The sequence below is a fragment of the Berghia stephanieae genome, chromosome 3, assembly GCF_034508935.2.
Source record: "Berghia stephanieae isolate SIO BIC M18660-M18661 chromosome 3, UCSD_Bste_1.3, whole genome shotgun sequence".
NCBI lineage: Eukaryota > Metazoa > Mollusca > Gastropoda > Nudibranchia > Aeolidiidae > Berghia > Berghia stephanieae.
In genome coordinates, this window is record NC_088362.1 from 76818534 (window position 1) to 76836908 (window position 18375).

At 36.1% G+C, this 18375-nt stretch overlaps 2 protein-coding genes across 11 annotated transcripts in view; one reads left to right on the forward strand and one right to left on the reverse strand.

Annotated features, from left to right (window-relative positions):
- The window catches only part of LOC144968485 (activating signal cointegrator 1 complex subunit 3-like), a 232020-nt gene that overhangs the window by 195882 nt on the left and 17763 nt on the right, over positions 1-18375 (forward strand). The window lies entirely within an intron of this gene.
- Positions 6036-17204, reverse strand: LOC144968480 (uncharacterized). Of its 10 annotated transcripts, none has more exons than XM_078906899.1 (7): positions 17084-17152; positions 16398-16580; positions 15433-15501; positions 13819-14682; positions 12176-12244; positions 10874-11006; positions 6036-9889 (listed from the first exon to the last, which is right to left on the reverse strand). In XM_078906899.1, the coding sequence occupies exons 3-7, from the start codon at positions 15491-15493 to the stop codon at positions 8836-8838; spliced, it is 2181 nt and encodes a 726-aa protein (XP_078763025.1). In that variant the 5' UTR covers positions 15494-15501; positions 16398-16580; positions 17084-17152; the 3' UTR covers positions 6036-8835. The 10 variants fall into 10 exon arrangements, with proteins under 10 accessions (XP_078763025.1, XP_078763018.1, XP_078763023.1 ...); XM_078906892.1 differs by having other exon boundaries at positions 16398-16654; positions 16940-17144; XM_078906897.1 differs by having other exon boundaries at positions 16398-16654; positions 17106-17132.

An 18375-nucleotide genomic window follows, 5' to 3' on the forward strand; every position in this document is an offset into this window, starting at 1 on the left:
AGTAGTAGTAGTAGTAGTAGTAGTTGTAGTAGTAGTAGTAGTAGTAGTAGTAGTAGTAGTAGTAGTAGTAGTAGTAGTAGTGGTGGTGGTGGTGATGGTGGTGGTGGTGGTGGTGGTAATAAAAGTAGTTCTTGTTGGTGTAGTTGTTGTTTTCGTCGTTGTTGTTTTCGTTGTTGTTGTCGTCGTTGTTGTTGTAGTTGTCGATATCGTCGTCATCGTCGTTGTTATTATGTTTCTTGGTGTTGTTTGTTGTGCTTCTACTAATTCTGCCTTTGTTGGTGGCAGTTGGTGATGTTGTTGCTGTCATTGCTGATGTTTTTGTAGTAGTTGTTGTTGTTGTTGTTCTTATAGTATTTATAATTGTTGTTGTCAGTGATATTTTTTCCATGTTTATTGTTGTTTTCAGTTGCTTCTTGTTTATCGTTGATTTTTTAAAAATGTTAAAAACGATTCCCCTATCAGATACCAAGTCCCGTATTTCCCCATGGTTACGTTTTTAGTAGTAACATAAATTGTAGTAGTAACATAACTGATTTATTGTTATTCCTTGCCAATTTAGTCCTGATTAATCGGAATGTTTTTTGTTGTTATTATTTTTTTTAATAACATTTCAGTTGGATTCCAGAGCAAAGACTTCATCATATTAGTTATCAAGATCGATAAGTTGATAAGTACCAAGTACTTTATAAGTACTATTATTCCTTTTCTTTCGATATGAAATGAATACCAATCTATGAATTGACAGCGGGGAAGTGACGGAACTTGTTTTTATTTACGAGGATAGATATGTAGTTTAAATAACCCCGTGACAGAAAATTATAGAGGAAACACACCGAAAACAGACCAGAATAACCAGTGTTAACAAAGAAAAAGGAAAAGAAAACATTTTGATAGATACGACAAGAACACATACAAAAAAATCTCAAACAAAAGAACAAAACAGAACAGAGAAAGAAAAGAAATGGTAAGAAAAAGAAACACACAAAAGAAATAAAGGAAAAATAACCAGGTTGTGCAAGGTTTATCTGTACCATATTTTACCTTGCGCCAATGTGTACAACAGCTGCCAGCATACTCAAGGCTCAGCAACCACCTTTACCGACCCAAGGGACATAATCCAAGGTATATTTAACCCTTCACGTACGGCTGATCGGTTCAGTGACCGGATATGATGATATAATAGTGTGTTACGTAATATAGATTCAACGATGGCATTTTTCTCTTTCTATTGCGTATTTTGTGTTTATTTCTTATTCATGTAGTCTGACCTCTTTGTACAATGTAAAGGAAACATTTGAAGCGTAAAAAAAAGTGCAATTTAATGTTTTTCTCTCTGGCCTTTTGCCTTTTTCGTATGTCGTGCCAATGCCCGCTTCTCATATTGCCTTTCGTAGCACACATTACGCACCATCCTGTTCAACTCGAGTGTGAATGAATATCTATTAATTTTTGATGACAAATTTTAAATCCGAAATAACGACCGACAAACTAAACTAAACTAAATTCCGTTTTATTCATCCCATAGGGGGGAATTTGTCTAGTCTAGGGTTTTTTCCAAGGGAAGACTGGAATAACCCAGGCGTCAGCCGCAGTGCAGCACCGTAAATTGAGAGAGCGAGGGCGAGGTGAATTGCTCAAGGCCACACAGAGCAACGGCGGGGAATCGAACTTGGTATCTTTCGGGTACGAAGCAAAGACCGTACCGCTGAGCCACGTTGAGTAACTTGATGGGATTGAATTCTTGTTCCATTCGACCTAATTGGACAAACCCTTCCATTTTATAATGTGGTTTCACAGATTTTTCAAGATTTGACTTACTTTTTACGCCACTTTGGAAGGGGACGCAATTATTACGAAATGGAGAACGGCATGGAAGATCAGAGTTCCCCTTTACGTAGATGTTGTCTCTGCGGAACAGGGAAAGAAGCTTTCCGAAACCGATTCCTGTTAAAGGAGACATTCGGCGGCTGCTGTCATCAGGCGAAGGTCCATAAAAGCAGGCACTCTGAATCAATGGCGATGGCGATGTTTTCCAATTGTATTCCTTGCGAAACAGTCCGGAGAACATAGGGTATCTGATGCGCGTTCACTAGGTATGGCAAAACGAGACAAAATTCTAGCTTAGGTGGCTCTGTGAGTCGAACAAGCATTCTCTAACAAGTCGCCTGGCAGTCGCTCGCATTACAAGTGATGAAAAACGGATATCATGAACGTGGGCAGAATCTGTCTGACATCAATTCAATTCTTCGTTTACAAGTTCAGCTTTCATGGGCTTTTGTCGGTTTTCCCACAATTTGGGAATATCCGTCTGGGCGTGGATTAATTAACGGTACGTGTAAATGACCATAAACCGAACTTCTCTCATCGACAAGCTGTCGGTTCAACGGTGATCCACATCGCGCCTCTAGATGGGGTTTGACACCTAAGGCAAGGCGAACATCAGCGATATCCAGACTGTGAATTTGTTGCCACAGTCCTGCAAGGTCGAGAATCCGTCAGGTAGTCACGTCATAATTGCACAGCGTTCAACCAGGTGCTCTGCGGTTTTGGCTTCTTTGTCCCAATGGGTACATGTGGCACAGGTGGAAAGTTCTCAATGGTGTAGGGTGGCCGCTGTTAGACAGGCTCTAGACCTTAGTCTGTTTGCAGCCACCCAGTGCCTCCTCTTGCAACCTCTGCCCCAGTTCCGAGAAGACTACGTCCCCGAATGTTTTTCAAATCGACTTCCATCTCGTATGTGCAACCCCGTCCGGAGTCAAGGGCTGAGTGACTTATTTCCTCTCATACTAGGGACACCTTTCGTTATGGGCTCGAGAGCACAGTGGTCGAACAGCAAGTGAACGCTTGTGCAATTCGCAGCGCCTCAAAGCCACCTTTTCGACTCGCTTTTTCTCATCTATAAGGCGGTTTGAAATCATCCTGAATTGCGGAATGGATAGATCGTCATAATATTGTAGAGTAAAACAACATAACATACCTCAATTGACCAATCTCTTTAAAAAATCAGGTTTTTAATACGAGCTGAAATTGCAAAACTTAGCTATCTTATGAAATTTATTTTAGATATCAATATCTCACTGAAATGGAGATCAGATTCTTTCATTTATGATAATGGTCGAAACATGATCAGAAGGAATTGTTTTTGGAACCAACTTCTTACATTTCTTTGTTGGAGAATGCTCCTAGATTTCCAATGAGACGTTTTTTTCACCCCCCTCCCCCCCCATCCCCCGGCTTTCCCTGCATAAACTACTAAGCAAAAGGGGAATTGAAGAGTAACCAGGAAAGAAGGAATGTAAGAGAATCAAACAACAAGAAAAGGAAAGTAGATATTATAAACAAACGGCTTTTGGCACCGGAACCTGTTTACTTGACCCCATCAAATACAAACCTTTTCGACATTGCATAAAAATACACGCCTCGTACACTTGGAATGTACTACCGTTTAATATAACAACACTGCTGCATACATTATCTAATACAAGCACCTCAAAGATATTATTTCGCCTATAGCTCTATCTAAATAGGAGTATGTGCATTATACAATGTTTCTATTCTTTTCCTTGTATTGAAAGATACACCTAAACCCAATTGGACACCAAATACCGTCTGAGCCACTTACTCACCCACTGTTCTATCATAGCGCAAGTGAAAACATTGAAAGAAAAACAGAACAACCCCCCCCCCCCCCCAAAAAAAAAAAAAAAACAAAAAAAAAACAAACAACAACAACAACAACAAAAAAAAAAAAAAAAAAAAAACCAACCCAACAACAACAAACAACAATTAAAATAAAAGTTTTTGCACGTTACCTCGTTAATACAAAGGCCCCTGCATTCCACGAAGGAAGATAAACAGATATTTGATGCCAAGGCGTGCCATCCACGTTGTCCAAGTGAGCAAAATGAGAGTTAGTAATCTTGCCCAATGAAAATAAAATACAGCTGCCTGAATGGAGTGAAGTCTGAACCCGGAACGTCGAAATTAAGCAAGAAATTGATGCTGTGCGTATATTAAAAAAAAAAAAATCTCACAAAATTTCGCCAGCCGTACCAACAATAAAACAATGTGCAACCTTGATCATTTATGGCCTGACTAATACGATTTTGTGAGAAATACCGTGGCCCTAGTAAACTCATAGACTGCTACTAACCCAAAATATTTGTCATGAAGGAAGACGAAGATCATGGAAAAAAACAAAAAACAAAAAACAAAACAAGTTTATTGTGAGTTGTAATCAATAACTCAATCAATCGAATCATTTGTTTCCGTGAGTACTTCTAACAACTATCTACTCTCTTCTCACTTTCGTTTGGTTACGCAATGTTTTGGTCAATAGTAGTATCAGGCATTTAGTTTACGAAGGCGACGGATCTACCGACGGAACCACACATAAAAATGGCTGGCTAAAAGCAATAACAAAGAACTGAGTGACGTCAATTTCGTTCTATCTATATGTCAAAGAAAATGTTCAATTGACGTTTGTTTCTCTCTCTCTCTCTCTCTCTCTCTCTCTCTCTCTCTCTCTCTCTCTCTCTCTCGCTCTCTCTCTGCATCTACTTTTATTTACATTTCTAAGATTACTCGATCAACAAAGATGAAACTTGGCCAAAGGTACACAACAACAACAACAACAACAACAACAACAACAACAACAACAACAACAACAACAGAAAAACAACAATGTCATCCTCGTTTTCCTCCTCCTCCCCCTCTTCCTCCCATATTTTCATTGTTCACACAAGGTACGTTCATAAATTTACTTAACTCATTTCTGATATGCGTATTGCGTTTTAATTTGTTTGTCCTATGAGAGAAGAGTCAGAAGTGATAAAAATGAAAAATGGCTACATAAGCAGAAATCACATCAGTTTTGTAACAATTCCAACACTAATATTGTTGTTATTGTTGTCGTGGACTTTGTTGTTGTTTCTGAAGCTAATACCCCCCCCCCCCCCTTAGTTCTATCTCTCTCTCTCTCTCTCTCTCACACACACACACACACTCTCTCTCTCTCTCTCTCTCTCTCTCTCTCTCTTTCTCTCTCTCTCTCAATTCCTAAACATCCTCTATTATAAAACACAGTTTGCATTATGCAATTTCCTGGCATCTCTCTGATTAACGCATTCAAATCAGTGTCTTGGATAGTGATATTAATGTTGCTGTCATGACGATTTATTTATTACTTCTTGTATTGTAATTTTATGGAGTTTTCTCCCCTCATGATTCTGATATTGAAACATCTCCGCCATTCAAATCACACACATAGTTGTTCAGATCAGCTGCAATATTGTTACAATTCTTCATGTTTCTTGGTTCCGTTCCAAATTCCAAATATGTTTCTTTTTTTTTTCTGGATCGATGCCATTAAACATACTTGGAATAAAGGAATATAAATATAGAATGGAATAGAATGTGATACGGAATAGATGAAAATAACTAAATGGAATGAAAATGTAAAAATTAAATAAATGAATGAATAAATAAATAAATAAACATTATCAACAATGAAGTGAAATAATTAGATTGAAATAAATGAAAATCAAATCAAAAACAAAACTAACAACAACAACACAACAAGAACAACAACAACAACAACAACAACAACAACAACAACAACAACAACAACAACAACAATCACAAAACAAAAATTACCAACAAAGCAACCCCCCCCCCCTAAAAAAAAAAGAAACAAAAATAAAATAAAAACCCAACAAAAACATCATAACAAGCCGACAATATTTTTTTAAAAAAGAGGAAAAGCCCCAAACAAAATACTAAAAGAAAAACCCAAACAAAAAAGACAATGAAAGAAAAAAAATAGAAGAAAAAAACAACAATAATAAAAACAAAATTCAAACAAACAAACAAACAAAAGACCCCTCCCCCCCCCCCCCCCCCCAATAAATTGAAACCTAAAAAAAAAACAACAAAAACAAAAAACAAAAACAAAACCCCCACACAAATCGAGCAAAAACGTGCAGACAAATAAGCAAACGAATAATATCAAATCAGGAACAATAATAACAATCAGATACTTTTTCTTGACAATGTTTTACTGTAATAATAAATATTTTGCATTTGACGGGGCTGAAAATAGAGCAGGTTGAAGCCTTGACTTGTCAAAAACACCCAAGATATGGAACAGACATGATAACATCTCTATTAGACAAATAGTATGGCATTTATAAATACATTATGTACTGGCAAAATCAGGCAAAATCTATGTTTTAGTGTGTCTTAATAATATTATTTTAAAAAATCATTATTTTTACTTTTTTTTTTTTCTCCACACACCCTTTTAAAAAAAAATGCTATTACCTCCGTTCTTCTTTGTTCGTATTATAATACGGGACAGATAAATAGCAGATAATCAACGAGTGTCTTTTATTAGTTTTTATTTAATGAGTTATATTAAAACCTGTTTTACATGATGCGAGCTTTAACGAGCATCAATGCAACGCTTTGGCATGACGAGTGAAGTAAAATACCGTAATAAAAGACATGAATTTTTTAACTGCTTCATTTCATATAACAAGTTTTTTAAAGCTAGAAATTTTAGTTGAATAATGAGGACATGCATTTTTATGTTGTCACCATTGTTACAATTATAGCCGTTTTGTGGAGGAAAAAACCTTCCGCAAAGAACTACAATATAACGTTCACCACAATAATTAAATAAATGGGGTCATTTTAAATAATAACATGTTTGAAAAAAATCCTTAAAATATTACCAAAAACAAAAAAAAAAAACAAAAAAAAAATAAAATAAAAAAAAAAAACAAAAAAAAAACAGGTTTCGCATTTACAAAGACATAAGCGAATATCTACAAGCTAACGATAAAAAAAAATTAAAGAAAGTAAAAAACCATGACAAGTGAGTTGAACCTTCTCAAGTGGCGAGAGAGTGGGCAGACCATTGAGCAAAGGAAACTCTTGATAGTCAAACGCGACATTTTGTTTATTATGAATTCCTTACTTATCAAAGGTTATTTATCTTCAGGAACTTTATGTCTGTTAGTAAGTTATAGCTTTTGTTGGTGGCTTGGTGCTTTACTTATGTAATATTTCTTTGCTTTAGGTGATTTTCTTCTTCTTCGGTCTTCACGGTTACCCTAGTTTCTTTGTAATGACGTTGACTTGACAGTTCACATTCAACAACGTTCGTCCGAGTTCGTTCTTGTATTTTGGTTCTTGACATTATGAAATTAGGATCTCAGACTCCGGTTATCACATGGGAGTAATTCTAGGTAAACGTCGATTTACTTACGTTTTGGGATTTTTTTTCTTAAGACTAAAAAAATAAATTCTAAACAAGCATAATAGGGCACATTCATTGCCTTCTTATTTTAAAGCTTGGATACAATAATATACGATTCTTACACTCGTACTTTTTTGGAATTCCGGACGTGTTCCCAATCGCTGCATGAGCTTGCGAGTGCGCATTGGGAACAAAGTTCGATCGAATTCCAAAATGCAATAGTGTGAGAAATCTTTTATTCTAACCCTCAATCCATTTCGATTTCGTCATCTCTAAATAAAAGACATTTAAAAAAAATATTTACATGCCTACTTCTTTTTTCAAAAATCTAATTTTAGTGAAATTCAACGTTTGATAATCTGACGTCACAATTATTATAGTAAACTTGATATTTTATGTGTTATTATTGAGGGAGAGGGGTGGGATAATGTCAAATGACTAATTAGTATCACCGCCAGAATGAGAATCTAACACCTATCAAGCCTCTGACATACGCATGGCTATTTAAAGTCGTATTTTATTATGATTCATCTCAAAATCTCAATAATGATAACAATTTTCAAGAATGCTATTTTATTTAACAAAGCTGAGAAGTAAAAGACAGAATACAATGTGGTTTTATAATGTCCGCCCACGTACACATTGGTCCAGGTCGAAAAGTTTTCTTGATTTTATAGGATTTCTGTATCACGTGATATTATTATTCTTCTTCTGACATTTTTGTTTGGGATTTTGCCAACCCCTTGTTATTATTATCTTTCTATGATATTACTATTTCATATAACTTTCTTTTCATTCTATTTCCATTTTAAAATAAATGGTATTTTTATTCTATCACATTTCATTAGTCTTTAAAAAAATCTATAGCCATTTCATGTCTTTGTTTTGTCTTTCTCTTTCTATTTCATATAAGAGTCTCCTCTCTCTGTTGTCATTTCATGGATTTGTCTTTTCATTTTTACTACCATTTCATGTAGTATTGTCATCCGATTACAATTAAATATCACTCTCTTTTCATTATGGGCATTACCATTTCATATCATTGTCTTTTCACTTTATTGCCATTTCATATCATTATCATTTCTTTCTTTTGGCATTTCATGCAATTGTCTTGTGATTCTATAACCATTTCATATTGTCGTTTCATTCATTGTCTTCATTCTGCTAACATTTCATTGTGTCGTATTTCCTATTACCATTTCATGTCATTGTATATTCATTATATTGCCATTTAATGTCAGTGTCTTGTTACACTATAACCATTTCATATTGTCTTTTTACTCTATTTACAAATTTTTGTCTTTTCATTCTGTCACAATTTCAGTGTATTGTCTTTTAATTCTATTACCATTTTATACCATTGTCTTCATATACCATTCCATGTTATTGTCGTTATATAACATTTCATATCATTGCCTTTACACAATCATTTCATTTCATTGTCTTTACAACACCATTCCACATCATTGTCTTTCATTCTATTACCATTTCATGTGGTTTGTTTTTGTTTTGTTTTTGTTTTTCATTTCATTTCAATACCATTTGATAAGGCACAATAAGAATGGCATACTTGACTAAGTAGAAGGCATGTAAATGATATTATCAAACATGACTAGTTCTTCATCATGAACATGACTGAACACGGTTCTGGGCTTTATTTCAGGGTCGATGAGATCTGCCACAATATTTTCAGCGATGCGATTGGCCACAACATTTTTCGTGGTACTTCCGTGGGTTTCAACTTCATGGACATCCGCCATTGCTTTCTTTCCCGTGTCTTTATTATGGCAACGCTGACAATCAATTTCTACATAGGTTTCGTCAGCGTCGTTCCTTCCACAATCACAGCTGTTCTCTTTTATCAACTCATCGGCGTTATTATCGTCTTTATTACTCGAAGCGCAAAACTCCTGAGATGAGCCATGAGCTTTTTGTCTTTGAAGCGGACGTTGATTTGTGTTTGATTGATTGGCGGTTTGTGATTGGTTAGGATTATTTTGGTAGCCAATCGTTTTAAGGAGAATTTCTTCTCCAACGTCTCTGTCGATTCGAGCACTCCTATCCTCTGAATAGGAGTGAGACGACTTGATTTTGCGGTGCTTGTTTACCACTCGTTGTTGCTGTTCGTTGTCAGAGTCTGAACTACTGCTTTGGTAACTTATTGGAGTGGATTGAGATCTCTTTATCATGAGGGACTTTCTGTCCAAGAACGGTTTTGGTGGAGGTCGATCCCCCGACTGGTGATAAAGCGACGATTCTGGGAGTTCTTCGTAAAGGGCGTAGGAATCTTTTGGCATTGTGTTGCTGGTGTTCCTCGACAGGTCGTCATTATCGTTATTGTTGTTGATGTTGCTGTTGTTGATGTTTATGATGTTGGAAGGTGTGTGGGCCATTGTCGTCAGTATTGCCGTCCTGTCCAGGGAGTTCTTTTTCCTGTGGGGATTCAGGACTGGGGAGTGTTGTCCTCTCACCGAAGTCAAGGACAGGGTACCCAGCCTCGTCTTGGAGCCCGATCGGCTTATATTCTCGTCTGGTATTTCCTCGTAGACCTCGTCTTTTTTTACGTACCTCTGACCAGTGACTTGTTTCATTTTGTTCTTGTTTGCCATACGTAAGTTGGCGCGAGATCTGCGGACACACATTATATACATTTCGATAAAAGTTAATTCCACGATAGCATATGTGACTAGTCGTTTAAAAAACGGTATGATGTAGGGATGAACCTGATTTTTAACATTGATCTTAAAGCTTAACTTATACAATTTGAGCTTAACAAATGACCTCACTGACTGTGTGAACGTTGTCTCTTTAAAACTTCAAAATACTAGCATTTCCTTATTGTCATTATTTTGATATAAATCTTCATCTAATTCATTCCGATATAATACCGGATTAAGCGATGGGTAACAACACATTAACAACACACACACACACACACACATGTATATATATATATATATATATATATATATATATATATATATATATATATATATATATATATATATATATATATATATATATATATAAAATTCTGCTTGGCATCACTGATCGGTAACATTTTAAAAGTCAGTTACAACCTCCTCTAAACATTTCCGAATGTTAGTAAATGTGTTTCAGGTATTTATTTGCTTTTATTGTTTAATAAATAAATAAATAAATAAATAAATAAATAAATAAATAAAAGATAGGCAAATGAGTAAGTGAAAAAACGAATTAATTAAAAAAAGAAGTAAGAAGACGAATCGATACCGAGTTAAATTGATAGTATTGGAAGATAAATAGATCAATAACTAAAAAGAACAAATACATTAATAAATGAATAGTGAATATGTTTCATACAAATAAATAAATAAATAATGATAAATGAATTATATATTTAAGCACATATTAATCAATAATAAAATAATAGATAGAATTAATGAATGTATATATTTTAGTTATATTAAAATTAAGTTACTCTTATCCATCCGTGTCGTCTCCTAACGACGATCAAAGGGCCATATGTTTTCCTTTACTTCATTTCTCAGCCATATATTTTCTGGTATATCTTTCTTTTTTATAATGATAGTAATTTATATTATGAAAATATCATTAAAAAATACGAGTTACCTTTTCCACAACGCCAGGCCAGTACCCATGATAATAAGCGCAAATACAAGCACAGCTACCGCCCCTAGGAAGAATGGTTTGATAAGTGCGCTTTCTTGGTCTGTACTCTCCGCAGGAACGGCTGTATTCGTCTCTGGAATCGAAGAATAGTATTACTTTTAAATCGTAAATGTAAGGAAATGCAATTGCTTGAGATTGAAAGTCACATCTATTAAAAAAAATTGCACCGCCTTTATCTCAATGCATTAGGCAGGGGAGACAATTGACAATAAACAATCGATGAACAATTATAACTCAGCTACCTCCCTGTACAATGAGATTTCTTATCAGAAGAAATAACTGCCACAATGATAAATGAATGTGACCCACCGTTTCAGTTATTATTATTATTATTATTATTATTATTATTATTATTGTTATTATTATTATTATTATTATTATTATTATTATTATTATTATTATTATTATTATTATTATTATTATTATTATATTATTATTATTATTATTATTATTATTATTATTATTATTATTATTATTGTTGTTGTTGTTGTTGTTTCCCCATTGAGAAGAATGAATGTAGCTTCTTGAAAAGACTCATTGCCAAATATTGTCTCTCTTACCCTTTCCACTTTAAATCCAAATGGTGTAATTTTTTTCTCGCAGACATAATAGCGAATTGAGACGGTGGGTTACAAAGGTTCTCGAATAGGTCCAATGCAAAAGAGGCAAATTGAGGATCAACGTAACTTGAGCATCTATATAGAGCAATATTCACTAAACGTGTTCAAATCGCTTTTAGTCCCTATCCTATACAACAACACTTAACTTGAGGAACGGGAAATGAAGCCTTCAAGGCGATGTTATACCCCCCCCCCACTTTCTATAGACAACGCTGTTGATGGACAGGTATTCATTTTACACCTGAGTACAGCGAGAGAAGTTGAATGAAGAGCCTTTTAGAGACAGGGTGGGGCTAGGAACAGGAATCCATGGGCCTGAAGGCGCTGTCGTACACCAGATCACAAAGCCGCATTGGGTTGATTATCCCTAAGGCGGTATTATTTGTTACTCAGAAAAGTGAGTGGAGTAGGCACTTATTATGTTGATAACAACAAGAGATGAAGTGAGTAGGAAAGTGCCAGAAGACAATAGAGAATAACAATTTTGCGGCGGTGATGGGGGTTTGAATCCCCATCACCGCCTCGAAATTTTTATTCTCTATTTATTGTATTCTGGCACTTTCCTATTATTTGTCACCTGCTGTCGGCGAGAAGGGTTTCATGGATGATGACTTGGACATACCTTTTGGTACCCGGATCTCTTTCAGCAATATTGGTTTTGACATGCAGTCTACGTCGAGGTCATATGAACCTGGGAATGGCAAATTATTGATGATAATATAACTTTGTTTTCCAAAGAAATGGACATTCATTTTGGTTCACATTGATGCCAGTATAAAATACAATTCTAGTCGTGGAGATATAGTATACGTATACACTCAAGTAGGCCATAGATTTGTGTGTTGGTTCATTATATTTCCGGATGGCAATGTTGTGAGATTCTTAGCCAAGCGGATAGCATCTAGACAAGTGTACAAATACACAAAACGTTTATTGATGTTTTGCGCTTAGCCAAAAATTTCACAACATTCGTGAGCTGGAAATAACGTACCAGTATACAAAACTACCGTATGTGTAACCCTGAACGTTTATAGTCTGATTAATACAGTTTTGCGAGAACTAATCATAAAAATGGCTGGCTAATAACAAAGACCTGAGTAATGTCAAATGCGCTCTATCTGTAGTTTGAAAGATTTTGGTGAGAAGAAATGTCAAATGTTATATAGAAATTTGTATTTGTATATGTCAATTAATGTCAATTTAAAGCGCTTGGTGCCTGTTTAGACGGGGTAAAGCGCTATAATAAGTACTATTTTTTTTCGTTCTTTCTTTTTCGTTTTGTTTCCTTGATAGTGTTTTTCGTAGTTTAAAAGTGTACGAAAAGATGCCGGAAATGGGTATAACATTAAACCAAAACACATTTTCAAATCTGTCAACACAGAAACATACGAAAATAATTTTTCTTCCTTGTGAAATTTCACTGCCATCAATGGACGCCATATCAACGGCTATTGTTTTTATGATGGCGACTCCAATCACAGAATGGTAAAAGATCTGTCAGAGCTGTTGTGCACTAATTCTTTACAAAAGGGGGAAAACCCCTTCTGAAATTCATTATGAAATTACCTTAACATAGTGAGAATACAATCTTTAAGTCTGAGGTTTATCAGTTGTGTTTTTGTTTTAAAGACAGTCGTATGGTCTAGAAAATGAACGAAAATGTGGTTGGCCAAAAAACATATAGTCGATATAGTCAAATTAGGAGAGTAAAGATTCAGGAAATTTCTTTAAAATTTGAAATTCCAAAAGCACTATTCATGACATTGTCTATGACATGTTGTGGTATCGGAAATTTTTTTCCAGATGGGTTCCAAAATTGTTAACAAAAGAACATAATCTCCAAAGAGTGGTAGTTTCCCGAAACCTTTTTGATCGGTGTTACCAAGGAGGCGAAGCCGAGACACGCATTGTAGGGCCTAATGGGGACTGTAAAAAAAAAAATCTACTGGGATATTTGATCGGCACAACCTAGAGCCAATTTCCCGATAGTTTAGAGCCAGTTGCTAAGTTACTATGCTTCATTACGAGGGAAGTGACGTCACGACTGTTGAAGCCTATTGACTTAGCGCCTTTGGTCACCGTCATAGATTGTGACGCCTCGACCGCCTCTTTTATTCTATGTGAAAGATCCCCCCACCTTTCGCTATCTTCTTAGTGACGGTCTTCCGGTGAATTTATTTTACATTGACTTTGAATATGTTTGAGTTCTGCTTAGCACAGTGTGAATAATGTAATATGTCATAATGTAGATAAAGAGTCACTCACCGGATACACCAAGCATCAACATGTTAGTAGATGTCGGCTTCTGGAGCTCTTCTATAGTAATGGTCACTTTGGCAGCCCTCTGCATTTGCCTCCAATCGGCTGCTTTACTGTAATGATTTCCCCAGAAATTACCAACATCTAAACTGAACGAATTCTCATACCCTGGGCTAGTGGTGGGATTTATGTGCATTCTCGTCTTTTCGGGCCTTGGACCTTGTACGTGGAGAATGTATATGGTGAAATTGTGAGCGGTTGTTATTGTGCAGGAACAAGTTGGTGTTGATTGTGATATCGAATCTTTGTCTTTGCTTCCTGGGATCGCGATGGCGTCTCTTCGCTTTCTGAACAAAGAAGATCTGGTTGATTTCTTGATGATCCGCTCCGTGATTAGTGTTGTTTTAAAAAATGTACTTTTGTCAGAGTTTGACGACGTCGACGAGGAGGAAAACAATGATGATAAAGATTGTGATGAAGATGAAGACGATCGTGATGATGATGATGATGACGACGACGACGACGAGAGTCTTTCACTCTGTGTTGTCATATCATCCTCATCTGCAGATGGGTTAATATTCCTGCCATGCATATTACCGCTACCTTTGACGTGCTGTTCCATTTGTGGGGGGGACATGTATGTGAGAATGTAAAATCTGTCCAAATCCTTGACTCCTATACCTCGATCTATGTGGTCTTTAACTTCAACTTTAACGTTACTTTTACGGCCGCTGTAAGCCATTGCTTCTACAGCTAATTGAGCTGATGTAGTGGAAGGCGGCATTTTTGGATCCGCTAAGTAGTTACTCTCGATGGATGATGGTCCCTCATTTCGTCCACACATGTGGAGGAGCTTGATTTTATCATAGACTGAAATAGAGTTTTGGTTAAATTACTTCCAGATAATAGTATGACTATAATATGGTGGTACATGTTATCATTGTGGTGTAGCACGGATTGTTTCGTGATAAAAGAATTGATTCTCTCTCTCTCCTCTCTCTCTCTCTCTCTCTCTCTCTCTCTCTCTCTCTCTCTCTCTATCTATCTATCTATCTATCTATCTATCTATCTATCTCCTCTCCTCTCCTCCTCTCTCTCTCTCTCTCTCTCTCTACTCTTCTCTCTCTCTCTATTTTCCGTCTCTACCTCCCCCCTTATTTTCCGTCTCTAACTTCCCCCTTATCTCTCACCCTTCTAATGGCAGTAAATTATTTATTTATAATATTATGCTTAATTATTATGATTAATGTTTAATTCCCTTCAGATATTTTACCCATGATTTAAACAAAATTAAGTAAGGAGTACTGGCTAGCCCTGTTTTGTGATCCCGATAACTCAATTGATAGATTACCAGTAGAGTACCCGACTTGCAAGTAAACGGATCAGATCCGCCGGAAAGAACTTTTTTTTTTTGTGAACTTTTCAACAAGGTTGATAAAGAAGTAAATTTGCGCCATTTTAAAATTTAGATTTTGAAAGGCATTATGGGTGAGATAGCGGTGTTCTTCTTCTTCTTCTTCTTCTTCTTCTTCTTCTTCTTCTTCTTCTTCTTCTTCTTCTTCTTCTTCTTCTTCTGAATCTGGATCTAATATACGTTTGTGGAAGACGGTCAAGACTTACTTTTGATGTTGATTTGGTGGAGTGCGAAGTTCTGGACGAAGAGGAAGAAGTAGAAGTTCATGATGGCTCCTGGGTTTGGGGGTTTGGAAGGGGTGGGAAATACAAAACGTAAAGAATTGAGGAGTGATGGTGGTGATGACGACGACGATGATGATGATGATGATGATGATGATGATGATGGTGATGATGAGGATGATGATAGTGACGACAACGGTGATGATAAAGATGATGATGATGGTGATGATGATGATGACGACGACAACGACAACGACGATGATGATGATGATGATGCTGGTGGTGGTGGTGGTGATGGTGGTGGTAGCAGCAGCAGCAGCAGCAGTAGTAGTAGTAGTAGTAGTAGTAGTAGTAGTAGTAGTAGTAGTAGTATTAGTAGTAGTAGTAGTAGTAGTAGTAGTAGTAGTAGTAGTAGTAGTAGTAGTAGGAGGAGGAGGAGGAGGAGGGGGAGGAGGAGGAGGAAGTGAGGAGAAGGATCAGTAGTAGTAGCCGTTCTTGTTGCTAAGTTGTTGTGATGTTAGAGGAGTAATAGGAGGCGGAGAAGACAAGGGCGACATTATAATATAATGTATTATGAATAGTGCTTTCCTGATTTTTTTTCCTTCTGATCTTGCTAATCGTTAGACTCACGTTAATCGAATAAGATTTAATCCGTCATCAGCGAATCATTGATAGAAATAATATATCATTGTCCTTATCACATCATATCATCATCATCATCATCATCATCAGTATCATCGTCATCGTCATTATTGTTTTATCATCGTCGTCTTCGTCATCATCATCATCACCATCATCATTATCATCATATCATCATCACCATCACCATCATCATCATCATCATCACCATCATCATTATATCGTTATAATTTCATATCATTATCATATCTCTACATGTTTTAAACATGTTTTAGACCACGAATTTTATTGAGGTTGACTATGTTATACACCTTTAAATCCAATGATAACAAACGGCAGTAGCAGGGTTAAAAATAGTTCTTATATCTGTTGATTATATGTAAGGCTGTTCCTCTCCAATGGGTTTGAATGCCGAAGCTTGTCAAAAGTATTGGATTTTTAAAACCATCACAATATTATTCATATGACTCGAGTATATCACCACTTTCTGAAGCCTGAATAATAGAAACTGTTATGAGGTCGAAGTTCAACTTGGTCGTTTCGTATGTTGTCATTTCTTTGCCACACTCTAACCAAACATTTTTTCCGTTTTGGCCAGAAAACTTTTAATTATCGATCGATTAAAATGTCAAAAGCTTGTCAAAAAGCCTCAACCTGGAAATTTTATGAGCTTGAGGTTTAAGACTCTTTAGAAATCTCAGTCAGGTTTGAATTTTTTTGTAAGTCTCAGGTTTGAAAGTGTTTGACTAGTTGACGGTCAGTTTAATCGATCGTTATTTGAATAACAATTTTCCAGCCAAATTTTGGAATTAAGAGTTGCCAGAGCACGGCATTATTTATTGAGGACACTAACCCACACTTGGCGAAGTTCACTGAGAATAAGACTCATTTAGTTACAAATCTATAGAATGACTATCTATATCACTCTGCTGTAAAACAAATTCATTGAAATTTCGCAATCCGAATAACCACTGACCAAGCCAGAAGGAGCACACACATTTTATTATTATACAGCTTACACAACACAACGGATCATGCTGAAGTGCAGTTGTGTCACTATTGGTATAATTATTTATTAGAATGGTGTGTTTGAGAAAACACATCGGGATGTCAAGTGCGTCTACTTGTGTCCAATGTCATACAAAATACAAGGTTGATTCTGTCTTGTGAATGCTTGTTCAATTTCGCTCTCTTTCAACGTATTCAACTTTTTCTTTATTGCCTATCAGACGTACTCTTAAAAGCAAAAACAAAACAAAAACAAAATACCCCCCCCCCTCCCCGTAATCTTTTATGCTTCAAATACCGTTTAAACGATCCTCATTTGTCAAAAAAACGCTCAAACCTGGGACTTCTGACATGACCATTGTCTTGTCAAGAACTCTGGAACTACCCGGGACTATCGAGTTTTCTGGCCAACATTTTAGATACGTGTTTTTTCAGAGTCCGGCAATAGATATTTAGGTTCCTTTCTGTCCTGTTCTTTACATTTGTCATCGACGTGAATGTGAGCCATTCTCTATCTACAGTCACACCTCGATAGCCCGGACTTTTTTTTAATAATTCAGATGCCACAGCAGTCCAAACATAATCATTTGTGATAAATTAATTGCAAATCCTGAAGGTGCATTCAAGAATATCTAACAAAGTCTGAAATTCATTAAAACAACAAGCCTGAGAAATCAGTCCCCCGTGGACAGGTTTTGTAATCATTCTCTGTCCACCAATCAAGGGACTGGATTTGGTATAATGCATTCACTGAATTAGTTTGATGTAAGTCCCGAACTATTTGATTACTTTTCACAAGGCAACGGCCACCAAAAGAAAGTGAAAAGCGAGTTGTTGCTATTAGTGCTCAATGAGACAATTGATCTCATTGTTAATAAACTATTGAATATAACTCATTGTTTTCTCTCACTTAGTGGTCGACGCCTTGTATTATAATTATTATTACAATTGTTTGGTCATTGTCAGGTTAATCGTTAACGAAGGCTACGTACTCACCAACCTACAAATCTATGTAAAGAATGAATGAGTGAATGAATGAATGAATGAATAAAGTTGCCGTCCCTTGGGTCTTTGTTTTTGTTTTTAGACCACGGGTTGGGCGATAAGTTCACATTGACAGACTATAAACATTTAAGGTTGCGCAAAGTGTTATGTGTTGGTGCGAATTATCGGGCTGGCAAAATATATAATGTTGTTTTTTTTTTAACCTAAACGTATAGTTTAGTATTTGGATAATTGTTTTAGCCTATTCGATAGAATGAAGTGAAATCTAAACATTTC